The sequence below is a fragment of the Pteropus vampyrus genome, unplaced genomic scaffold (genome assembly GCF_000151845.1).
Source record: "Pteropus vampyrus isolate Shadow unplaced genomic scaffold, Pvam_2.0 Scaffold147, whole genome shotgun sequence".
NCBI classification, from domain to species: Eukaryota; Metazoa; Chordata; class Mammalia; order Chiroptera; family Pteropodidae; genus Pteropus; species Pteropus vampyrus.
The window spans coordinates 2,793,711-2,820,691 of NW_011888928.1; the positions used below are offsets into that span (position 1 = coordinate 2,793,711).

The following is a 26,981-nucleotide window of genomic DNA, read 5'->3' on the forward strand; positions in this document are numbered from 1 at the left end:
CTGGGAGCTGGTCACAAATGCCACCAGCTCCTCTGCTTCGGGTCACCTAGCATTGATCCTGGGAAACCTGAGACAGTGGAGCTTTGATGGGCGGCAGCATTTGGGAGCCATGGGAAGGGACTTGGTGCTACCTTGCAGGCCAACCAGAGAGAGCAAGGCCTTGGGATTGTTGTGGGGAAAACTGAGTGCAGTCTAAATACTCACCCAAAGGGACTGTCCAACCATGCCATCAAGAATGAGTCCATTAAAAAGACAGAAGTGGTCCCACCTACACTCATATGGAAAGGAATCTAAGACATTTTAAGTGAACAAAAACCATTCAACAAATATTTATTGAGTGCTTAATGTGTGCCAGGCAGTGTTCTCAGTGACTGTGGTAGTGGAGTGGGGAACAGCTAACCTTTTAGGCTATTCGTTATTTAGATAGGCTTGTCAATGAGCAGAAAAAAAGTCCAGAAGGCCCTAAATTATCAACAGCATTGCCCTGGGGGAGAGAATACTGAGGTTTTCTATTTACAATACTACTCTATTGTTAGAATTTTATGCAATGAGCACATATGACTTTTGTAATTTTTTGAAAAGTGCCCTCCTCCCCAACACATAAACAACATTTATACACAAACATGATTAGGAGCCTTCAGGGTACAAAAAGCATTTGGGGGCTCTAAGCAGAATTCTCTAGAATCTGGATTCAGATCCCAAATAATCTCCCTTCATTTCTCCCCACTCTGGGGTATTCAGCTCTTCAAAGCAAGGCAGGATTGAAAGGACAAACAAGGCAGGAGATCTGTTCTTTAGTCCCAGCTAGTAGTACTGCCTGGCTGTGTGGCCTTGGACGGATCCCTCTACCTCTCTCTGCCAAGCTTCCTCCTCTGTATAGTGAGGGGGCTGAATCACACTTGCTCCTAAGGTTAAATCAATTTTCTCTCATATGCAATACCAGCTAACTTACAGTGGCTGCCCGCAGAGATGGTGAGGGGAGACTGCATGGCCATATTCAGATTAATTAGCAACGTCTGTTGCAGACACAGGGCGAGAAAAAAGGTGGCCCATGTGACAGATCACTTGTTGCCTTCAACTAGATGGTCTCCAAGGTCCACTCTAGCTGTGACCTTCTCGGCACTGAGCTATCCTCACTTATCCCCAAGTTGAGGTTGTATGTGAATGTGTGGCACATTTGCAGATACTAGGAACATGAGAGTTTGTATTAAATGTGGGGTGCTGGCACCAGTTCCTACCAGCTCATGAGAGCCCATCGTCAAATTTTCAGGAATTTTGCAAACCGATTGTTCAACAGTTGGTAGCTTGACTGGCCATGTAGAAATATTTCCATGCTGGAAACTGACTAATGTTCCAAATCAGGGTTGTTTATTTTCACAAACAGCTGTTTTACCAGTGTACCAATGAACATTGTGCTAATATGAAATACCTGTTTTTCCTTCTCACCCAGGTTTAGGGTGACCAGCCATCCCAGGTTTGCCGAAGTGCCCACATCTCAGGAGATCCTCAGTCTCAGGCAAACTGGGATGACTGGTCACCCTGCAATCCTTTTCCACGAAATGAAGGGAACTGACATTTGTTGAGAGTCTGAGATCTCTGCTAGATAACCTATATAGGACTCACAGCAACTCTGCAAAGTAAACTTGCTATGCTTATGTTGCTGACCGGAGCTAGATTCAAAGAGAACTTGTCCAAGGCCATGTACTTGTTCATTCACTCGACGGTATCTGCTGAATGCAGATGAGCCAGTCATCACACTGACTGCTGAAGATGCTGCAGTGTGCAAGGCAGGACCTCGCTCAGGAGCATGAATTTTAACCTCAGAGACCAGCATCGGATAATTATTTAATTACAGCATGAAATAAATAATGTAAAGGGAAAATAGAAGAGTTTATGAGCTGATAATGGGGAACCTAGCCTGGTAGGGTAATCGGAGAAGACTTCCTTAAGGAAGTGATGTTGAGGCTAAGATCTGAAGGATGAAGAGGGGTTACCTGAGTGACAGGAGAGCCACAATGTGCCGAGCCAAAGGAACATTAAGTGCAAAGCCTTGGAGGTGGGAATGGAGTCTGTTGTGTTCAAGAAAAGGCTGGAGCACAGAGACTGAAAAAGCATGGTAGATGAGGCTGGAGGGTTGGTAGGGCCCAGGTCATGAGCGCTTTGAGGGTCGCCATGAAGAGTTCGGAAGTCATCTATGGTAGATGCTGCGAGACACCCTCGGACACCCCTCAGATTAGGGGCCTCATTCCCTTAGCTGTTGGGAGTATTGACTGCTCATGGCTCATAGCTGGGCATTTTCTTCTGTCAAAGGGTGGTGCCTCACTCTGGGGGGAACTCACAGCTAATGAGTGATAGATACAGGAGTATAAAGACCCAGCCTCCTTGCTTTGATTTTGGTCAACTCTGAAGGGCCAGCTCCAAAGATCCCCATGGGATCAGCGGAGGCCTCGGTTGCAACTGTTCAACTTCTTCCACCGTTGAATCCTGCTTCTTCCTTACAGGTATTCATCCTGAGAACATGGCCCCCCAAATCACTCGCATGCAGTCTCAGTCTCAGCATGTTTCCTAGGGACCCAAGACAATCCTCCCTCCAGGCACTGGGAAGCCATCACAGGGTTTTAAATGGAGTAACTGGATCAGATCTGCATCTTATCAAGGAGATGACTCTGGTGGCAGCGAAGCGTGAATTGAATCGGGCATCAGGGGAGGAGGGAGACCAGGGAAGATGCTGTTGTAGTCGACCAGGGAGGACTGAAGTGGCCTGGACTGGATGGATGGGTGGAGATAAAGAGGAGCTGCGGAATTAAAGGGATATTCAGAACCAGATCTATCTGTTTCCAAAGCCCAAGCAATTTCCCTTATTCCTTATTTTGCCCCTAAAGATGTCTCAGGCTTGACTTGCTTTCTCCGAGACACAGGGTCCATGGTCTTTATCAAGGTGGATTATAGCCAAGCTGGGGTGGGTACCCTATACTCAGGAGGATCTGTATGGGTGTCTGTGGCATGGGCAAGCATGTTCACCGAAAGTGCATTCCCGGTTTACATGGTCTGATTTTGGCATGTGTGTATGGGAGCTACTAACCCCTGGACCCTCTAGTGCTCACTTCCCCACCTGCCATGCTCTATCTTAAACCCTGTCTGAAATCTGTTGATGATGCTTCCGTAATCTTGCCTGGCAAACTTGCGCTAATGTCTGAGATTATGAGAGAGGACGTGGAGAAGGACCAGGGATGGCTGTTAGACAAAATAAGCAAGATGCAGACAAAACGGCTGCCATAGGAGGTAAGAAGTGATGAACGTCTCAAGCAATGAGAGTTTGGAGGAAGGAAGGTGGCCTGGAGAGGTTGCCTGAAGGAGGTGGCTTTGAAACTGGGCTTTGACAGGTTTGGGAAGACAAAAATGAGAAGGCAAATCGGGTCCAGGTCAGCAAGACACTGGCCTGTCAGCTAAGGACTTCCACAGGCAGTAGGGACCCCTGGGGAGGGGCTAGACCTGATTCCTTTCTCGCCGTCTCTGTTCAGTTCTCCAGGGACACTGACGGTTGGACCTCAGACAGTTTCCTAGAAATAGGCAGGTGTCACTGGCCAGGGGAGGTGGTGTTCTCAGTGTCCATTCTCTGTTTGGAGGCAGAGTCCCTGGTCTGGCCCACATGTTTCTTCTCTGTCTCACAGTGGACTCTGGATCTCTTAGACCTCCCTTGGGTTTCCGAAACGGTCATGCTTGTTTCAGAGCTGAGGTTTGGGTGAGGACTTCTGAACCTTTAACTTGTAAGGGATGTTCGCAGATTCTTAGCAGTGCAGAGAAGAAAGCGCTGGTTGGGATACTTGCCTGTGACCTCCAACAACTGCTATGCTTGTGTGATCATGAGCAAGTCATGTAAATTCTGTTTCAATTTTTCCAACTGTAAAATCAGAACGATAATACTTACAATCTGTTAGGATTTTATTTTATTTTATTTTTTTGTCTGCAGGTATCAGAAAATTCTAACTCCAAATGACTTAAATCAGCACTTTCCATAGAAATATAATATGGGCTACATATGTGATTTAAAATTTTCTAGTTATTATAAAAGGTGAAATTAATTTTAATAATATATTTTATTTAACACCTTATCCAAAGTATTATGATTTCTACATTAACCAATATATAATTATTAGTAAGATATTTTACATTCCTCTTTGAAATTCAGTGCTCGATAACCACGTGTCTTGTGGCTACCATATCAAACACCACAGACTTAAACAATAAGGATATTTATGATCTCACATAAACAGGAATCCGGAGGTGGGGCAGTCTCAGGACTGGTTAATTTGGAGGCTCAACAACATCAACAAGGATTCAGGTTCTCCATAGAGTGCCAGTTTTGTTCTCAGCTAGCTCACCTCATGGTCCCAAAATGGCTGCCACAGCTCCAGCGGTCATCTTCACATGCAACAACATCCAGCAGCAGAAAAGAGTATGTTTCTCTGCATAGTTGTCTTTATGGGAGCTAAGAACTCTTTCCTGCCTCCCTCGCCCCACCCCTCCGGCTCACTTCCTCTTAGTTCTCAATGCCCAATTTCATCAGATGCTCATATCTGATCCAATCATTGGCAAGATGGAGAGACCTTGATGTCAGTTTGGAGCAATCAGGATTTACCCCTGGACCTTTCTCTGAGTCCCATGGAGGAGGACTGGACCCTGGAACAGAATCGGGGTTCTATCAGCAAAGGAGAGAACTGCTGTTGGGTAGCCCACAGTATCTGCACAATACCTGCTCTCCTGACTTCTAGGGTTGAGCTGATGGCTTTCTCATTGCCTCTCTTGCATTCTTCTAACATATAATCAACAACTTTCAGTTTCTGTTAGTTTCTTTAAAGTGGAGTGAGAAGTTAAAGACATTTGCCAAACAATCTGAGTGTAGGAAATGTCGAGATTTTTTATAACTTCATTACCAATCTTTTATAGGTATTCATACTGAATTTGAGGGCAATATTTTAGGGATTCTCCTTTATGGACATCCAAAAGCACTCAGTTTGTTTTCAGAGCAATAAAACCCTTTTTAAAATTTGATAGCCCATTGGTTTAGATAATAACTATTAATACACCACATAATATCAGTAATGAGCACAGAAGTAAACAGGTTAGGAACAATCTTAAGTAAACATACGACCCACATGTGGGTAAGAAGTATGTGGACTTCCTAGAGCATGGTCTGCCAGCCGGGAACCTCGGGGGTCTCAGTTAACAATTTGAGAGAAGGAACAGAGCATGTTGGGTAATTGGAGGTCAGTGGGGAGGTGTTACAGCATATTAGAATCATCTGCGGTGCTTAAAAAGTCTCCAGTATCCACATCAATTAAGTCATAGTCTCTCTCCTGCAGGGTGGCTTCCAGAAACTACTCTGTCATGCATGGTTAGGGAGTGTGGGGGCAGGTCTCACTGTCGAACAGACCCCCACATGTTTTTCCTCCCAAGTATGAAAGCACCAAGGCCTCCCTGAGTCAGGAGTGTGACCAGACCAGGGAAAGCTGGGTCTTGCCAGGCATAAGCCTGCTTTCTCGCAAGGAAGTCGACCGAGGCAGAACGCTGGAGCTGCTCTCATTCTCTCCTTCTGAGTTCTCCGTCTTACCTGGCTCCTTTTCATCTTTCTAGTTAATCTTTTCTGGGCCAGGTTTTCTGAGCAGACTCTGACCTGTCAGAAATCTAGTCTTTACTGAGCACTTTTCCTGCATGCTAGCTGCCTAGCAGGGCCATCACAAGTAGTTCACTTAATCTTTGATCAACCAACCCACCCCACTGTGGTGCCACCCAAGACCTGGCTCATCAGCTCTCTGGACCACTGCTGTGGCTGCAGTTTATTTTCGTGACGGTCGATTAAATCTAGTCTATCCTGGTGCTAGACTCTAAGTCCCTGAGGGCAAGGACAACGTCTTTTTATTTACCACTGTATCCCCAGCACTTAGCATCAAGATCGCGGGATCCACAACAAATACTTGTTGAATTCAAAGGAATGAATGAACAACCATACGAAGGAGGTCTCATTACCTCCATTTTAGTGAAGGGCAGACTGAGGCCCAGTGGGCTTAAATAATTTAGGCCCGTTTTAGAACTATTCAGTGTCAGAGTTAAGGTTAGAACTCTCCCCTGGCCAACTTCTACTGATAATTCAAGCTTTGGCTTAAATGTGACATCACCCAAGAAGATTTCTTGAACTCTACACCCTGCGTTCTGCCACATGATGTCATGTCATTTTGTATTCTTCTTGGCACTTTTCCCAATTGCAATTAGATAATTATGATCATTCATTCACTGTAAGCCTTTCCTATCAGACTTTGGCTTCTAAGAGGGTGGGAGCCATGTCTGGTTATTCCCGCTATGATCCCAGCATCTAGCACAGTTCCCAGGCCTGAGAAAGCCCTCGGTAAACATCTGATGAATCTGTATCTTCTGATTGATACATTCTTCCAGAGGCAGGACCCACATCTTCTCAGTAGTGATTGGCAGTGGTTGCCAAGCACATTCAGGTCTTGACCCAGCAGTTCAAACTCTAGGAGTTACTGGGATACTGGTAAAAGGCTGGTGAGGGCCATAACCATGGTCAATACAGTCTTATCCTTCCGACCAGGATCCTAAATTTAATAAAATATGAATATCGCCTTCTCCCTGTAGTTGCCCTTCTGGTTTAGTATAGAATAACTGGAGGAGGAAGGAGAAGAGCATGCCAAGAAGAGGACGGAAAGCATGTGCAAAGGCCCTGAGGTGGGAGGGTGACTATGACTGGAGAGCTGTTCAGAATGAGTCAGGAGAGGTGGGCAGGGGCAGCCAGGCTTTGCAGGCTGCTGAGAATCTTGCTCCTTACCTTGAGGGCATTGGAAAGCCCTGCAGTGTTTACAAGACCAGGTGAGGGGACCAGCCCAAAGGGTGTCAGGAGGCACTTCCTTCCACAGAGGGCCTCTTTCAGCCATATGTGGGCATGGTCCTTTTCTCCCTCTTTGAATGTGTTCTTCCTGTCCCTGGGGAGCACTATCCTGTCTTAGAGAGAGTCAGACTGGGGATGGCCCCAGTACTTGGCTTTTCCCCCTTCCCAGGGCCTCATCACTCCAAGCCTCCTCTGAGTGTCTGTGCCTCTTGTCACTTGCTTATAAGTTTCCTAATATAGCCTGGCCATTTCCTTTCAACTGGTGGCCAAGAACTGTTCTCCTGTTGCAATCTCAGTTTTTCTTGAGCTTAAAGGGACCATGTCAGCCCATCTCATGCCAAATTTAAGCTAAAGGTAGATGGGTTAATTTAATTTCACAAACTTGTCCAACCTAGAGACTAGATGTCTTCTCTGTTTTCCATCTTTTTGGCTTGCTTGTCCACTTTCCCTTTTCATGTTTTTTTTTTTTTCTTCTTTCTTCTGAGACTAGTTGAAGGAGCAAAGTTAGACATGGATATGAGTTTTACTGCTTGTGTATTTATTAGCTGTGTCATCTTAGGTGAGTCTTATAGAAATCATTAAATACCTCTCTGGTCATTTTCACAGAGCTGTTTTCAGATGGATCGAGTAGAAAGGAGAGAATAAACAGTTTTGGAATGTAGGTTGTTCACTCATTCATTCAACAAATATTTATTGAGTACCCACTTGGTACTGTCCTAGATACTGAGAATATAGCAGTGAACAAAAAAGAATAAATTCTTGCCTTTATGGAACTTACATTCCAGTGAGGGCAATAGTCAATAAAGAAACTAAAAAGAAAATATATCTTAAAGTAGATATGCTGTGAGGAAAAGTAAAGCAAAGAAGGGAGACACAAAACCTCAGGTAGTGGTTATGATTTTAAATAAGATGGTCAGGGAGGCTTCAGCGAGATGACATTTGAATAAAGGCTGGAAGATGGTGAAGAGAGTGAGTCGTGAGGCTTTCTGGAGGAAGAGCATTCCAGGCAGAGGGAACAGCAAGTGCAAAGGCCCTGAGGCAGGGCCATGACTAGTATGTGGGAGAAACAGCAAGGAGGCTTTTGTGGCTAGAACAGAGTGAGGGAAAGGAGAGAATGGGAGGAAGTAAGGACAAAGGAGTGATGGGGATGAGATCAGTTAGGGCCTCGTGGGTGACTAAGAACTTCGGCTTTCCCTCCGAGTGAGAAGGGGCTCAGCAGTGTCATGATCTGACTTATACTTGAACAGAGTCCCTCTGATTGGTATGCTAGGAATAGATAGAAGAGGTCAAGGCCAGAAGCAGAGACCAGTGTAGCAGCCATCACGAAAATCCAGGAGAAATCATGGTGGCTCAGACTACCAGTTAGTAGCAGTGGGGATGGTGAGAAGCAGCTGGATTCTAGACTCACATGGAAAATAGAGCTGATGGGATTTCCTGAAGAATATCTTCAGGACTCTGTGCTGAATTTTTTTTTTTTTTCCTTAAAAGTTTATTTACAAATTACTTATTTACTTATCAAATCAACTTTATCAAGGTATAATTTCCATGTAATACAATGTATACTTTTAAGTGTACAGTCTTGACAAGTGCGCACCCACGTAACCACTGGCACAATCAAGACGTGGAACATTTCCATCAAGTCAAAAAGTCCCCTTCACAGTGCATCCCTCCCACCTCCAGCCCCTGGTAACCACAAATCTGCTTTCTGTCACGATAGGTTAGTTCTTTCTAGACTTTCATGCAATTGGAATCATACGGTTTGTACTCTTGTCTCTGGCCTCATTCACTGAGAATTTTTTGATATCCACCCATGTTGTGTGTATGAGCAGTCTGCTACATTTTACTGATAACAGGCATTCACTGAGTGGTTGACCACAGTTTATTTACCAGAGATAGACCTTTTTTAAGGTGGTCCCAATTTTTTGTCTCTTTTTTAATCTTCCTGAAAACTCCAGAAAGCAGGTATTATTTTTCTATTTTCCAGATGAGGAAATTGAATATCAGAAGTAACTTGTCCAAGGTTCCCCACCTTAGCTGATATTTGAAACCGGTTTGTCTCTGACTCCACGTTTCTTTCTGTCCTTCTGCCTCCCATGCAACTGTGGCCACAAGTGAATGAACTTGGGAAATGGAACATATCACTTTTCCATCTACCCACGTCCTCATTTTCTCATCTTTTGCACCAGACTCTCATTTCTCCATTCTCTGCACCTGCCACACAATCCCATTTTCCCACTTCCGCAGCTTGAGTCAAGCCTCAGTTCAAATCCCAGTTCCGCTCCTTCCTCACTGTGTGACTTTGGGCAAGTCACATCACCTCTCTGAACATCGATCCCCCTGTGACATTGAGATCATATTTGCATCTTCCTCTACTAGATCGTGCCCAGTGCTCTCTCCCTTCTCTGCCTCTCTCCGTTTCTCTTTGGCCCTTTTATAGCTGATATTGCATGACTGTTGGGTTTTTTTTTTTTTTTTTTTGTGGCCGGTCATTATAGGGAGGAAGCCCTAATGTTCCTCTTACCCCTGGCTGCTTCTACCTGCTGTACAGAGGGTATAGACCTCTCTGACAAATTAAAGCAGAGTTTCTGGTGATGAGGCCTAAGGATCTCTATTTTATTTTTAGAGTGTCTAATGTGGCAGTCAGGGTTGAGAACAGTGGACTCAGAGCATGAGCTTTGGGCATCAGGTTTGAGTTTATTTCCTACTTTCCTGGTCAAGTCGCTTAACCTCTCAGACCACTGACTTCCTCTCTTGTAAATGAGCATCACCATGGGACCCACCTCACAAGACTGTTGAGAGGTTTAAGTGAGCCTTTGGCACTGTGCATGGTCCTCAACAGGGCCCTTCATGGTGAAAAGGCCAGGGCGAGGTAGGAGTGGGGGCCTGAGTTGGAGCAGCCTGTGCTGGGAGGGATTGGGCAGTGTGGAGTCATGAGGATGTGCTGTCCTTCCCTTCCAGAGTCACAGTGCCCCCATTTCTACAAGCCCTATGTGTCAAAGTTAAGCCAAACCTTGATTTGCTTCATATCCAACAAGTCATTTACCGATGGGGCCATGGAGGCCTTAAGATGGAAAGAGAAGCTCAAGGTCAAACAATGAGATGGAGTTTCTGGACAGGTTCAGCCGATCAATCAGCGAGTATTTGTGGAGCACCTTTTTGTACCAGGCACTCTTCCAGATGCCGAGGGTACATTGGAGAACAAAACAGGAGAGATCCCTGCCCTCATAGAGCTTCTATTCTAGCAGGGGGAGCAAAGCAATAAATATAATAAATACATCATATGGTATGTTAGAAGGTGATCAATGCTATAGAAATAAAGTAAAAGTAGATCAGCGATATCTGGGTGCTTGTGGGGGTGCGGGCAGATTGCAATTTTAAATAGGGTGGTCAGGGTACGGCTCCTTGAGCAAAGACTTGCAGGTTACTGGAGGAAAAGAGTTCCAGGCAGAGGGAACAGCCTGTGCGGAGGCCTGGATGGGAGCGTGCCTGTCGGATTGTGCTTAGGGGTCCTTGGCTGGCTGTTCAGTTACCCAGCCATCCTGAACAAGATTTGTTGAGAAAATCATTTGGTGGTTTTGGTTAACCAGGGGAAAGTATCAGCATGTGTTCAAAACAAAGACTCTGAATTCCCTCTCCCGGCCACGCTCCAATTCATTGTGCCAGACACTGTTCTACATACTGGAGGCATGAAGATGAAGGCAGAGAACTGGCTTTCAGTGGTGCTGCCTGGGAAAGAGAGACCTAGGAAGTGGAAGAGGTGTGTGGGAGGCGAGGGGATATGATGAGCTAGAAATGGCTGTGTAACATCTGGGGGGCATCCATCTCCAAGCTGACATGTGGAGCTACAGAGGGGAGGGGAAGGGGTTGAGGATATATTTATGGGGGTCAGCCGGACATAGATGACAGTTATAAAAACACCAGATGATACAAGCACCCAGGGATGATGTGAAGAGGTTTTGGATGGAGCCAGGGGGAGGTCAGCACATTAGGTTGGAGGTGGGGTATGGAGATATTGTGTCAATTTGTTCACACAATTCCGGTGATCTCACACATTAGCACAACTTTGTAGAACAACAATATCACGCATATATCTTTTCTTTCAGAGTTTTTCAGAGTATTAGGTCATTTAAACCTCAAACAACCCTGAGGTAAGAGGCGATTATTATCTCTGACAGACGAGGAAGCTGAGGTACAGAGAGGTTAAGTCACTTGCCCAATATTACATAGCTAGTAAGGGCAGAGGCAGGATGTGGACCCAGCAGCCTAGCTTTGGGGTCTGTGCTCCTAACCACTACTGTGCTACCTCTACACAGTAGTGGTTAGGAGCACTTACAGAGCCTTGTTCCCAGGAGTGCATGTGCTTACCCATGGACACGCAAGGCCTTTGTTGCTGACATCTCCTTGTATACGCCACTATCCTGCATACACGTGGTCTTACATGGTCTCAGTTTCACTAATGCTGACAACCTCACACACTCATTTTTCTTAGAATGCCTCATGTGACTTTGTGCTTTAATACTCAAATGGCCTGACACACTCAGAACTTCTTACACACATCCATAATGTCGCCTCCAGTGGGCACTCACCCCACTGTGTACACACTGCATTGCACACTCATGATCTCTTATAGTCAAAAGACACTGATATGCATGCCCATAAAAGTCTTCTATACACATGGCCTTGCACAAATATATACTCTTTCATGCTTTTCAACACAGCCCCAGGTTCTCCAACGTTCACCCTATCATGCAAACTTATTGCCTTATTCATTCATGAGCTCGGATATTCACATCACCTTGCACACTATAACCACGCACATGCATCTAACCTTATATATAGACAGAGCCTTGCCTGCTACACAAATTTACACACTTACCCTCTAACGATCTTGCATCCTCACTCAATTGCCTTTCCTCACACACTCAAGACCTCAAATGCTAACATAAGCTTATGTTGCACCCTATTATGACATGTTCAGATGATCTCCGTGTACGCATTGCCCGTTCACTCATGCTTCTTCCTGTTCCTACTGCCTCGCATACCCCCACAAATGCAAATATTCACTTTACTACATAAATTCACTGCTTGCCCACTTACATTCTTGTGTGATTCAAAATCTGTGCACAGTCATTTAAATGCACACTCAGGGAACCTCACCTGCTCATACAACGTCACACTTAAAACTGACTCGCTTGCTCTGTTTTGCACACTAAAAACCTTGGCGTGTTTCCACCAACAGAAATATTTATACCATCATGTAAACTCCTTCCAGCGTTTTCATTAGTGTTCTTGCACACTCGTTTAACCTCGCACATTCCTAGGGCCCTACCTGCTCTCATAACTTCACACATTGATGCTCTGACTCATACAACCTCACTCGATCTTGCACACCTGTGACCATGTCATGCTCCCATCAACAGAAATATTTACACCACCATGTAAACGCCTTCTGGCTTGCCTACTTATGTTCTTGCACACTCACGTAACCTCACACCCTTGGGACCTTGCTTGCTTCCATAACTTGGAGCCCCTTGCCCCTCAAATGGCCTTGCCTACTCCTGCCCTGGCACACCCAAGTCACTGTGCAGGGGCCCGTCGTACTGCCCACTGACGTGCCCTTTCCTCACCCGCAGGGACGTACCAAGGCCAGTTCACGAACGGCATGCGCCATGGCTACGGGGTGCGCCAGAGTGTGCCCTACGGGATGGCCGTGGTGGTGCGCTCGCCGCTGCGCACGTCGCTCTCGTCCCTACGCAGCGAGCACAGCAACGGCACAGTGGCCCCGGACTCGCCCGCCTCTCCGGCTTCGGACGGCCCGCCGCTGCCCTCGCCCGCCATCCCGCGCGGCGGCTTCGCGCTCAGCCTGCTGGCCAACGCCGAGGCGGCCGCGCGGGCGCCCAAGGGCGGAGGCCTCTTCCAGCGGGGCGCGCTGCTGGGCAAGCTGCGGAGGGCCGAGTCGCGCACGTCCCTGGGCAGCCAGCGGAGTCGCGTCAGCTTTCTCAAGAGTGACCTCAGCTCGGGCGCCAGCGATGCTGCCTCTACCACCAGCCTGGGCGAGGGCGCCGAGGGCGCCGACGACGCCGCGCCCTTCGAGGCCGACATCGACGCCACCACCACCGAGACCTACATGGGCGAGTGGAAGAACGACAAGCGCTCGGGCTTCGGCGTCAGCGAGCGCTCCAGCGGCCTCCGCTATGAGGGCGAGTGGCTGGACAACCTGCGCCACGGTTACGGCTGCACCACGCTGCCCGACGGCCACCGCGAAGAGGGCAAATACCGCCACAACGTGCTGGTCAAAGGCACCAAGCGCCGCGTGCTGCCACTCAAGAGCAGCAAGGTCCGCCAGAAGGTGGAGCACAGTATGGAGGGCGCCCAGCGCGCCGCCGCCATAGCGCGCCAGAAGGCAGAGATCGCCGCCTCCAGGTAGGACCCCCGGGGTGGGCACGGATGGGATGAGCCCTCTCAGGGAAGAGGTTCTGGGACCGGGCCACCTAGGAGGCCCTATCTCCAACCTGGTTTCTGCTTCTTTAACCATCAATGGTTCCTCCATGACCCTTAGAGGATTGATTGCAGGCATTTCAGGATCCGGTGTCCCCTGCTCATCCATCCATCCACGCATCCATCCATCCATCCATCCATCCATCCATCCATCCATCCATCCACGCATCCATCCATCCATTCATCCATCCATCCATCCATCCATCCATCCATCCATCCATCCATCCATCCGTCCACTCATTCACCAACTCCTCCATACACTTGACCCTTCTATTCACCCAACCTTTCTAATAGCCACCTGAACAACCATCTCTCCTTCAAAATGATCTATCCAACTACCCATTCAACCATCCAGTCATCCATCCATTCACCCAACCCTTTCATTCATCTAACTTCTCTACTACATACCTGAACAGTCCCTCTATCACTGAACACCTCTATCCAGCCACCTTCAGTCACTCAGCGTGTCTAACATCTGATCACCCATCCACCCAATCATTTCCTCATCTACCCCCATCGACCTGTTCAACTTTCCATCCCTTTACCCAACTAACCATCCAATCATCCATCTAACCAACCAACCGCCCACCCACCCAGATACTGTCCAAACATCCAGACGCCCTTCAACCACTCATCCATTCCTTCATCCATCAACCACGCACATTCACTCAACCATTTCCATCTATCAAGCCACCCATCCTACCATGCTTCCATCCACTGAAACGGTATCCGCTCACACTCACCTACCCAATCACCCAACCACTTATCCATCATCCATCCATTCAAGCTCCTCCTTCACTCAACCATACTTCCATCCATCAATCCATGCACTGTTCCATTTACTTAACTATTCCCACCTACCCACCTACCAGCCCTGCATCCATCTACCCTCCCATCCATTCAGCACTCACCCTTTAATCCATATTCAGATGCCTTTATGTCTTCTCATTGTACTTCAGGAAAAGTTTTAATGTTGTCTTCAAACATTTATAGCACCTACTGCGTGCATAGCACTATTTTAAATGGTTTACAAATATTGGCTAATTCAATCTCCTTAAGGACCTTATAAGATTCATACAATTTCTATTTTCATTTTACAGATGAGCCAAATGAGGCTCTGAGAGATAAAGGGACTTGTCCCGAATCACTCAGGTAGTAAGTGGCCCTTTATAATCTGATTCTTACCTTCCTATGCAGCCTCATTTTTTACCACTCTTGCCCCGGACCTGGATTTTTTTCTCTGTGCTAGTCATGCTGGCCTCGTATCATCTTTAATTAGTTCTCTTGCCAGAGGGCTTTGTTTCCTTCTGGTTCCTCTGCCTGGACTTCTCTTCCTTCTTCTTATTGCTCCCTTAATTCCTACTCCTCCTTCAGAGCTCAGGTCAAGTCTTACCCACTTTGAAAGCTGATGAGGCCCAGCCTCCTGTCACAGGCCATCTCTCACTCAGCGCGTTGGCTTCTCAGAACGTCTCACAGCAACTCTACGCTGCTTACGTGATTTGTTTTTAACCTACCAGTTATAGAGGGCACCGTACGTGCCAGTCACCATTCTGAGGTCTTTATACATCTGAACTCCTTTAATCTTTACAAGTTTTTAATGAGGTAGGTACTGTTATTATTCCCTTTTTGCTAATGTGGAGTGAGCTTCGGGGACAGCGGTGATGTGGCAGGACAATGGTAAAGGCACTTGCTTGTCCTGGTGCCTATAGCAATCCTGCTGGTTGCTCTGAATGGCCTGGGCTAGAGGCTGTGGCACTGTGGTCCTTAGAATTATGCAAACCTAGGGCCAAATCTTGGCTCTACCATCTTTTAGCTCAGAGACCTGGCAAATCATTTTGCCTGCGTAAGCTTCAGTTTCCCCATCAGTGGAGTCACTGTTTCTTAGTTGTATGTTCTTGGCCAAATTGGTTTTCTTCTTCAACATCAACTGTGTCATCTATTATAGTAGGCTTGGTCTGAAGGTCAAGAAAGATAGTGCAGATCCAGTGATTCAGTCCGATTGTGGGGCAAGTTTTCTGTGACACTGTCTTTGAGATGGGAATTAGTGTGCAGGAAGTTTCTGCAGAGTGCTCTCAGTATCAACACTTGTGGGGAAGGAAAGGAAGCAGGACTGCGCTATGGCAGAGTGAGGTGGGCCATAGTGCAGTCTCCAGCAGTGCCTCAGCAGACCACAAGGGTGTGCTGCAGTGGAGATGAGCTTCGGGGTTGTCCAAGTTGAGGTGAGTGAACCGGACCTTTATATCCTCTGCAGTAGATGCAGGCTACTCTCCAAAAAGGGGCATGACCTGGGGCTGGACGGTCCTCTTCAGCCAAGGGCAATCCCTAGACAAGGCTGACAGCCGGCAGCACTCTGAGCATGGTGGTGGGGGGTGGTGTAGAGATAAGTCTTTCAATCCTGAAGGGGAAACTGGGTGACATATCACAGTATCCGTTGTAGTACTGGACACCTAGTAAAGGCTCAATAAGCCTTACTTGTCCTGGTTGTCATTCGATGAATTCATTTTACAGATGTGGAACCTGAGACCCAGAGAAAGAATGTAATATGCCAAGACCACCTGGCAAGCAAGTGGGAGAACCAGGGCGTCAGCCCCTAGCTTTCTGATTCCAAAGCTTTAACCAGCACATCTTGCTATCTTTAAACTTTGTAAACTTTAAATTGCTGTGAATGTGCGTGCCGTGAGTATCGTTGAGATGATGATGGTATGGGTAATTTTTTTAAGACTTCTTGGTCAGGGGCAAAGCCAGGCCTAGGTCCAGGTGATCTTGTTTTTTAATTGTCCAAACCTGGACACTTGTATGAGTTAAAGGGGGCACGTTTAAAAAAACAAAACTCATAGGTTCGAATAATTTGAGATTGATAGAAAAATTGCAAAGATAGTTCAGAGGGTTCCCATATATTCCCTGCCCAGTTTCTCCTAATGTTAACTTCTTACATGGCAATAATATGTTTGTCAAATATATTTGTTTGAATTTTACTAGTTCTTCCACTGGAGTCCTTTTTCTGTCCCAGGATCCCCTCCAAGATCCCATATTGCACGTACTTGTCAAGTCTTCCTAGTGTCCTCTGCTCATGACAGTTCTGCCTTATTCATGACCTTGACAGTTTTGAGGCGTACTGGTCATGTATTTTGTAGAATGTCCCTCAGTTCGGGTTATCTGATATTTTTCTCATAATTAGACTGAGGTTATAGGTTTTGAGGAAGAAAACCACACGGGTAAAGTGCTCTTCTCATTGCGTCATATCAGGGGCACATGATCAGCATGACTTGTCACCAGTGACGTTAACCTTGATCACTTGGTTAAGGTGGTGTCTGCCAAGTTTCTCTGCTGTAAAGTTACCATTTTCTCCTTTTCATACTTTGTTTTTTTTTTTGGAATCCAGATGTTAATTTCAGCCTATGCCCAAGATGGAGAAGGGTCTGGAATTAAGCTCCACCTTTGGGGTGGGGAGTGTTGACATATTTGGAATTCTTCTGTAAGGAGATTTGTCCTTTCTTTCAAAGGGAACATTTAAAATTATTTTGCCAAGTGTATATAGTTACAACGGGCCACCCTGGGATATGGCAGAGCTTAGAGTAGGTAAGAGCTTAGGCTCTTGAGTCAGAAAATTATGAATTAGAATTCTGGTTCATCTACTGAAGAGCTGTGTGACCTCGCCCAAGTGGCTTCACCACTCTGAATCTTGGATCCTCTTTCTTCTTTGGGTTGTTCTGAGGAGTAGATGAGCTAATGCCTATAAAATGCCTGGCACAGAGTGGCCAGCAGTAAAAGCGGTCATTATCATCTTCTAACATGTTTGATTTTAAAGTCGAGGAAATGGAAGCTTGGGAATAAGGAGGGATTTCCCCAAGCTCTCCCCTGCTGGGGGCAAAATGCTGCCCTTCTCTGCCCCTTTGCTTTCTCTGCCCTCCTTGTCCTTCCTGCTGAGCCCTGTGCCCTTGAATGTGAATGTGAGCTCCTGGGAAGGCTGTTAGGCCCAAGCTGGGAACCGAGGCTCCGGAGTAAGAAGGTGGTACCCTGTTGGCTCCACATTGTGCTACCGGGAGGGGAGCACAGGGGACATTTGGATCCCTCGTGTGTCTGAGGAATACTTCCTGTGAGCCCACAGGGCTGGTGCCGTGTGGGAGGTGGCTGCCTGGCTGGGTTTTAAGCTCAGACTGAATTTCCAATTAAGGGAATCTTTGGGTTAGGAGGAAACACAGGGTTGTCTCCCTCCCGAGGACTTTGGTGAGTAATTGGGCCACAGAGGATCAGGACAGAAGGAAGGGAGGAAGCCAAGATGTCTTGTCCCTCTAAAGTGGGCTAAGGATTGAAAAAGATTCTGGACCGTGCTGTCCAATATGGTAGCCGCGAGCTGTATGTGGCCGTTGAGCTCTTGAAATGTGGTCGATCTGAATTGAGATGTGCTGTAAGTGTGAAACACACTGGCTTTTGAAGACTTAGTAAGAAAAGAATCGAAAGTAACCTATGAATAATTTTCATATTGATTACATGTCGAAATGATTATATTTTAGATACACTGGGTTAGATTATTATAATTCATTGCACTTTTTTCTTTGTACTTTTCTGAATGTGGTCACTGGGAAATTAAAAAATTAAATGTGTGACTGACGTTATACTTTTATTGGATGAGGTTGCTCTAGACCCGTTCAGGGCCCTACGAGATAGTCCATCTCCTTCACTGACCAGATGGGGAAATCAAGGTCCAGAAAAGGACAAAGAGATACCCACAGTCACTAAGTGGTTGATGGGGAAGTAGCCTCATGTCTTCAGATTTCGTGGCTAAGAACTCTTTTGGTAACGCCTTTTAAGGTCATGGATACTGGGCCATGGAAAGAAGCTGGGATGTTTGGGGAGGTGTCTAAACTTTTCTGGTTGTCATGCCAACGCCCTGATGAATGGCTCTCATCTGGAAGGAGCACAGTGAGTGGTTAAGAGTGGGGCTTTGGCTCTGCCTCTCGCTTACCATATCTTGTCTTCTCTCCAGACTTCGATTCGCTAGTCTCTGAAAAGAGAATGATGATACCTACCTCGAAATGTTTTCACAAGAGTTAAACCAGAGACTGTATATGAAGCCCTCTGCACAGGGCTGGAAGCAGGAAACACTCAAAAAATGTGAATTGTTACTGTCATTGTCTAGTATTCTTCTTGCTTGTCCCGGCAGCAGAGGCAGAGCTGGCCTGCAGGAGTTCTCAGCTGCCCCAGGGAGTGAGGTTCAGAACATCTTAGGTTTTGTACCAAGGTGGCATCAATGGGGCCCTGAAGGCAGGGTCCCCTCAACTGGCCTGTCTTCTGCTCCCCCATCCCCACCCCCATCTCCTTCCCAGGAAATTCCCTAATTGAATACAGGGGTTAGAGCTGGCTTTCTGAGTTACTGGGAGGTGAATTTCTCAGTAACTGTGATACAGTAGCCATAAGAGCTTGGGCTGTGGCATTGGACAGACCCAGGTTTAAATCTGAGTTCAGCTTCTTATAAGCTATGTGACCTTAGGCGAGTTGCCCCACCTCTCTGGGCCTCACTTTCCTCTTTATTCCTCAAATAGGAATTACAGTAATTTCTCCCTCAATGTGTTGTTGTGGAGAATAAAAGAAATAGTCCATGTAAAGGGCCTGTGCTTTGAAAGCATGCAGGGAGGTATAAGCTGTTGTTATTAATCATATGTCATTCTGTACCGATCTGAGAGTCTCCCCTGAGAATGAAATTGCCCCGAGGGAAGGCCCTGTCTTCTCTACCATCCCCACACCTCTGTTTTGCAAACTTGCATTTCTGTAGGCCACAACCCCAATTTTTGCTACATCCCTGTACCATCTCTACTTACCCTTTTAATCTCTAGCTTTAAATCAATTTACTTAAAAATACTTATGTACATTTATTGAAAAAAGAAAGACATTGGAGTCACTGTTGAAAATGGGAGACCAATATCTCAGGAAGTTCAGAAAACAACAATGTTATTAAAGTCTGAGGTCAAACTACTAATTCCGAAGGCACATGAGCCCGAAGCCTGATCTTTTTTTGATAAAAAGAGACATTGGCAAGAGATTGACAGGTGTGAAAGACTCCTCAGCACCTGAGCAAGGTTTGCTCCTGACTAGCAAGAAGGGCGGAAGGGTGCCATTTCAAGCTGTGACCTGCACTGCCAGCATTTCCAGCAGCACCAGGATATGTGGACCACCCAGGGGGAAGAGGGCCTGGCCCTAGACTGGGTCTGAGGGTGAGTCTTGCTAATTGCCCGTGTCCTGTTTATTTGATTTTATTTAGCGAACATTCATATAGTCCTTATTTCTGGGCTCCAGGCAAGATTCTAAGTACCTCACGTATTTAACTTATTTAATCCTCAAAACAACTCTGAGGAAGGTACTATTATTCCCATTTCACAGATGGGGAAACTGAGGCACAGACAGGTTAAGTATCTCAAACAAGGTCATTCAGCTGAGTAATGGCAGAGTTCGGAGTTGAGACTCCAGAGCCAGGAGACCTGGTTCTAGAATGCTCTTAACCGTGATCTGACCTTTGGCTGTTCCCCCCACCACCCACCGCCCAAACTTTGGTTAGCACTCACTCTGTGCCAGGCTTGTGCTGGAGCACTGGACACCCTGTGGATCGGCGTGGTCAGCATCCTGGGGGACTCCCGGCTTAGTGGTGAAGGCAGACAGGGGTCAACGTCATCAGTGGTGGGTTAAGGGAAGGCAGGAGCAGAGTCACTGACTGCCCCAGGAGTGGTTTGGCAAAGCTCCCTGCAGGTGGCGGGTGACACTGATTGGGAGTTTGCCAATTGGAGAAGAGAGAGAGAAAGGTCATTCCAGGTAGAGGCACGGAGGTAGGAACGTGTGTGGTGTATTTTGGGAGCGGTGAGTCATTGCGAATGCTGGGATGGTTGGGCTAAGAGATTAGAGATGAGGCTGGGCCAGGTTAGGACGGGCTTTGAACTCCAGGTTAAAGAGCTTCAGATATACTAGTCTCAGTGCTCAGCTGAATTCACTCATCTAATTCTAACTACGGCACATAGAGACTTTTAAAACATATCCCAGGTCACACAGCTAGCAATTGCTAGAACCGAGATTCTGGCCTCAGAGTTTATGTTCTCAGCCACTACACTGAGTGCTCTGCCACTCAGATTCAGTCAGCTCCTCCCTTTCTCTCTGTGTTGCTTTTCTTTCTTTTCTTTTTCTTTCTTTTATATTGTTCAGTACAATATCCTGGTTAAACTTTAGGGAAATTCACAATCGTCAAAAACTAATAAAATCTTTCCTATCTCCACCTTTAGACGCACCTCTAAAGAAACCATTGCTAATAATGCGCTTAGAGCATTCTTCCATTTAGCTATTGTGGGGTTTTTCCCCCCACAACCAGACTACCTACATAATGTTGTGTAGCTTGCTTTTTTTGACTTGCCGTGTTTGGAGATCTTTTTCTTTTATGCACGTAGATCTGCCTTATTCTTTTTAACAGTTGCGTAATATTTCATAGTTCGGATGTGTCATGATTTATTTAACCAGATCTCTCTTGATGGAGATTGAAACTATTTCATGTTTTCATGACTACAAATGAGGCTTCGGTGAATATCTAGCTCATATTCTTGCTCATGGAGCTGGTTAAAGGGATGGCTCAGCCAGGCACCTTGTCCTATCAGACACCATCAAGCATCACTGGAACACATTGGAAATATAATGCCGATTAACCCAGGTCTTTACAAGGGACTGAGTCCTGACCTTCACTGTCACAATGTAAATTTAGTGGTCTCTCTCCTGACAAGGTCAACACTACCATTGAGTGGGTTAATACAAACGAGCAAAACTCCAAACTACCCTTTTGTAATGCTCCCCTCAGCATATGTTCAATAGGTATTTAAAATAATAACTATTGTAAAAGATGCAAGTTTAAGACAGCTGAGGGATCCCCACATCTCTGCCTGTCTCGGCTTCCACAGATCTACTTTTTGAGTTAAATTTCTAGAAGTAGAATTGCTGAGTCAAAAACAATCTGCATTTTAATTATTATCAGAACCTCAGTTAACCTCCCAAAGGAGGCACCTAATTTATAACCTACCTGCCCCCAACATACACACATGTACACACACACAATCCTGTAAAAGAGGGCAGTTTTTATCACACCTTTGCCAACACTGTGTATTATCAGTCTTTGGCATCTTTGACAGATTGTTTGAGGACAATGAGGTGTTCCATTAACCCAGTGATGACCTTTGACTGCCCACACCCATGGAGGCAAAAGTTTACTCTTATTCTCCGTGTTCCCGGCTCTCCACCTGAGATTCTTGGGTATGGGGTTCCGCTAAGGGGGATTAAACTCCCCAGGGACAGCCTTGAAACATTGGAAGAGTCCCCAATCCCAGACTCCTGCCCTCCATTACATCCCTCCTGTGAGAATTACCAGATGGACAAAATCCTTTTGCTCCCAGAGACTGAAGACCTGGGCGAGTAGAATGTCCCAGTTGTCAGAGCCAGACTCTTGTGACATACACGAGGTAGCTGTGACTCCGCTGTGAGCTGAGAGGTCTGGGGAGAGAGAGAGCTTGGCAGCAGGGAGATGTTCAAATATAAAGGCAACGTGTTTGGGGGAGCCAGGCCTCCCGAGCTTGGAGAGTGGAGAACCAGAGAAAAGATTCCATGAGCTCCCATCGGTCCCCGGAAGAAGCCGGTCAGAGCTGGAAGGCACCTTCAGGAGGATGCAGCCCAGTGTGCTCATTTCACAGATGGAGAAAGTGAGGCCTAGAAAGGACCAGCAACTCAAGGGCACAGCAGAGAGAACAGCGTGGCCACAGGGCTCTTATGCAACCTGGGTTGGCATCTGGGTCACATTTACTAAATCAACTAGGAAGGGGACAGAGTTCTGAGAGGTAGAACGTTTTCTCTCCCCGACCCCCAACCTTATTAACTGTGCTATGGTCCAGCTCCAAAGCCTCTCCAGCTGGATTTCTAAACCGAAAAAGCAAAGGCAGAACAGACAGCCTAACAGCCTGCACCTTTGTGAGAAAAATACCCGTTGTCCCCAATGCCAGGGTTTCCCCACATCCCAGTGAAAGGTCCAACCATGTGAAGCCAATGCGTGGCCCCAAGCAGTGCCAAGGACTCAGGGATTAATGCCAGAAGGGCCCAGACAGAGGTGTTGGAATATCGGTAATAACGAGAATGATGGTGACTGCCATCAGTAAGGGCTCAAGGGCTCAGACTCAGAGCCAGGATGCCTGGGTTCCGGTCCTGGACACTTGGTGGCTTCAGGGGCAAATGACTTCCTCCTAAACTTTTTATATCTCCGTTTCTTCATCTCTAAGATGGGGATCATGAGAAAACCCACCTCCTGGGGCATATGAGTGGGTTAAGTGCTTAGGACAGGGCCTGGTCCAGCCCAGTGCCCTGCTCTCTCTACCGAGTGCCAGACCTGTGCTAATTCCCTTTATTGCATCATCTCACTTAATCCTCGTGAGGGAGGTGCCATTTATTATATTAACCCATTTTACAGATGAGGACACTATCCCAAAGTCCCCAAATAACTGACACAGTGAGGCTTCAAATTCTCTGATCTCAGCTTCACCCCCACCCCACCCCCACTTTACCAGTGTTGGTGAGGACTAAGTGAGATGATGTGTGTAGAGAACTTTTTGTGTGGTCTTGGAGCTCAGTAGGTGCTCGGGAAGGAGAGTCCTTGGCCAGTTTTATCATTATTCTTCTTACCCCGAGACTCCAGCGAGCGGAACATGGAGAGCCCAGCAGGCTCCTCCTCTGAGCTTCATCCTCCCCGCTGTGTGCAGGCCGTTTCTCTCCCCTGAGCTTCCAAAGCCCAGTCCAACTTCCACTTGACTTCCTCAGTCCATACCAGTGGGGCCCTGCCATTGGGAGAAGAGTTAAAAATAAAGCCCAGCCTTCAAATCCTTCAAGTAAACACCCAGCTCTCTAAAAATAGCACTTTTGCCACAAGTATTGGGAGCCAGGCCAGGACTGAGGGATGAAACTTGGCGAGGCTGGTTGGCACAGCCAGGCAGGCCCAGGCCAAACCTCCACGTCACCCCACCTTCCCACTGAGCCTCTGGTCCTGAGGGGGAACCAAGTGCCCTTTATTTGTTTCTAGTCTCGTCTCTCTGCCTCTACTGCCACCAGCCCAGTGCCGGCCCCCAGCCTCTCTCACCGTATCATTGTCAGGGCCCCCGCCCAGCTCTTCAATCCTCTTTCTGTCCTTTACTCTTATCCACACGACAGCTGAAGTGAGCTTTGAAAAATGTAAGCCTGACCATGCCACTCTGGTAAGCAGAACTTTCATGTGGTCTTTAGTTTGGATTCCCCTGAAAGCAGAGCCTGAGACAAGGATTTGGGTGCAGGAAGTTGATTTGGAAGGCGATGCCCGGAAGAAGTAGCCAAGAGGAAGTGAGTGGGTAGAGTGAGACAGGGAAGAAGGAAAAGCCAATATAAATGTGTGTTTTCAAGGCATCTCTGCAAGTCGCAGGGCTGGGACCTCGCTACAGAACACTCCCCAGATTGTGTACCTGGAGGATGGGGGGAGGGTGGGCAAAGCATTATCCACTTGCTCCAGTCTCCCATTTGTTGAAGATTTTCCTGGGAGCATAAATTCCCCCATACTTCTGGGTGTGCTTGCACTTGGGGTGTGGGTGAAGGGGCCTCCTGCAGCATCAGAGCAGGCTCTGAGCAGAAAGTGGAAAGCTTTCTGGGATACTGGCAGTGCCAGGGGAACAACCCTCCATAGCTGTTCCACAGAAATTAGGGGTAGATTGAGCTGTGATGCGGGCATCAAGTGTATCTGCCTTTAGGAAAAATTTCAGGTTCCTTACTTTGGCCCATAAGACCTCTCCTGTCTGGCTCCAGCTTACCACACCAGCCTCATCTCACACCGCTCACCTTCAGCTGCAGTTCCTCCAAAGGGCCATTCTTTTTCCTACCCATGATCCTTTGCACGTGCCGTTCCATTTGCCCAAAATGCTTTTCCCTTACTCTTTATCTTGCTAACACCATCTCATTCATCAGGCCTCACCCAGTTCAAATGTTTCTTCCTCAGGGAAGCTCTGAACTCCCTTCTAGCCTGGGTTTCCTGTTTTTGTGTCCCTGGCATCTGGTGTCTGGTGTGCCCCTGCCTCAACTGCCCCGCCCCCCGCCATTGTCTTTATTCATTCTATTTTCTCTGCTAGGATGTGCACCCTTTGAAAATAGAGACCCTGTCTGCTGTGTTCATTGCCAGGCGACTGGCACCTAGCACAATGCATAACATATATGTGAGGCCAAGGTCAGGGAGCGTTGCTGACTGACTGATGTTAGGTCTCTGACATCTCATAATGGGAGGCTTCATTTGACTCCTTTACACCTTCAAACACATTCAACAAATATTTGTTGAGCACCTACTATGTGTTCTAGACTCTTGGGGAAGAACACCTACAGATTCTGGCCTTCATGGAGTTTGCATTCTAGTTGGGAAGACAGACAGCACAGCAGACATGATAGATAAATTACAGAGCATGTGGTAGGAAGCAAGTTGCCTGTTTAAATCAATGGTCAGGGTAGACCTTGTTGAGAAAGTGACACGAAGGAGCTGAAAGAGTTAGCCACAGGAACCTCTGAGGGGAGAACAGCCCAGCAGAGAGCAGAGCAAGGAGAAAGTTCCAGGGTGACGACATGTCTGGCATGCTAGGGACAGTGAGGAGACCAGCATGGCTGATGTAGAGTGAGAGAGGAGGACAACAGAAGAGGACAGAGAGAGTGTGGGATGGGGCAGGGACAGATCACTATGCCAACATGGGACCCTCTAGACACATGGGGCAATTTAAATGTAAAATAATTGAAATTAAATGAATTAAAAGTTCCATTCTTCAGTCGCAGGAGCCACGTGTCAAGTGCCTGACAGCCACCGTATTGGATGGCACAGATATAGACCATTTCCCTCATTGCTCAAAATCCTAGTGGACGTGCCTTAGTAGGGCCCTGCAGGTCATTCATTGTAGGACAACAGTCTCGCCCACACATAACTGGGCACAGATCCTGGGGTCCTTTCCTCACCTCCTAAAGTGGGTATGATTAAAGCATGCAAGGCCATTTGGTCCAGCCCCAGACAATGTCAGAATGCCTTTGCCAGCACCCTTGCCAAGCAGTCCTTCAGTACTGCTTCTATATCTCCAGGCATGAGAAACTCACTACCTCTTGGGACAGTCCAGGCCGACTTTGGACAGCTTTGACTTTTGGATTTGCTAAAACCAGAAGAATGTTCTGCTTCTCTGTAGCTTCTAAGCATTGGTCCCAGTTCTGCCCTCAGGGACCGGATCTGTTAGAACTGTGCTTCCCTACAGGTAACAAAATCCACCCATAATTAACCACTGGGCTTACTTACCTTCTCATAAGATCAGAGAGGCAGTGCAAGGCGGTCACGGCAGCTCCATGATGCCCTGAGGGACCCTCCACCTGTCTTTCCCTCCTGCTCTCTTTAGAGTGTGGCTTCTGTTCTTTTATCCAAAGATGGCCCCTGTGCCCGTAACTTCACCTCTGCATTGCAGGGCAGAGGTCGAAATGCAACAGCGTCTCTTCATGGGGAAGTAGAGCCCACCCAGGGGTTTTGATTTCATTCTTCAGGATGAGTTATGTGGCCTTCTCTAGATGCAAGGAGTCTGGGAGGTGAACATTTTTAGCCAGACACCGATCTTTTCTAAACAAGATTAGGGTACTCTTAGTGGAGAAGAAGGAGAGAATGGATATTTGGTGAGCAGCTAGCCATGTCTGCCCCTGACATCCCTGGAGGTATTTGGAGATTGTCATCTTAACAGCCCCAAGAGTTTTTTTCTGATCTAAACGGCTCCAGTCCCTTCCCTCAGCCTCCATTCTCAAGTCTTCTCACTTTCTCCATTTTCCAGATGGAGAAACAGAGGCACAGACATCATGTAGTGATCAAGAGCACAGATTTTGGAGTCAGACAACACTGATTCCTTGGGCAAGTCATTTCTCCAAGCCTCGGTTTCCCCAGCTGTGGAATGTGGTGAAATTAGTATAGTATTTACTGCTGCGGGTCTTGTAAGGGCAAAATGAGATAACCCACATGAAGTACTAACCACAATCCCTGGCACCCAGCAATCACTCAATAGGGGCAGTTGTCATTTTTATTATTATAACTATTGCTCGTACTTCAGTGATTCCTTCCGGTGTTGTTGCATGAAGAACCAGAGCTCAGACTGAGTGAGGTCTGCTGGGATTGCAGTGGTGTTTCCATTATCCCAGCAGCCACACCAAGGAGAGCGTCTCTCTTTACGTGGAGAGGGGCCATGGATGGAGGGAGGGGCTGCAGTGGGGATCCATCTCCAAAGCTACCTTTACCAAACCACATCCTTTGCAGGGGCTATCACATTACTGTTGAAGCGCTGTTCTCATCAGCCTGGCTCATGCAACCCTATCTGGGAAGGGGGTATTACCTCAAGGTCACGGCAGCCCACTGCCAAAACTACAACCCGACAGGAATTGCTATAGCTTTGCCAGGAGCCCTGGCTGAGGGTGGGGGCCCCTGAGCTCTGACCCACCAGGTAGAGCATCGGAAATGCACAGAGCAGATCTTGAGAAGGGAATTTGTCACAGGCTAAGCTGG

The 26,981-nt window shown here is 47.1% G+C and overlaps 1 protein-coding gene across 1 annotated transcript in view; it reads left to right on the top strand.

The window, feature by feature from the left end:
- JPH2 (junctophilin 2) overlaps window positions 1–26,981 on the top strand; it is a 56,855-nt gene that overhangs the window by 9,539 nt on the left and 20,335 nt on the right. The window contains exon 2 of the mRNA XM_023536053.1: window positions 12,535–13,324. Coding sequence (XP_023391821.1) covers window positions 12,535–13,324 — 790 coding nt within the window. The remainder of the gene's footprint in view (window positions 1–12,534; window positions 13,325–26,981) is intronic.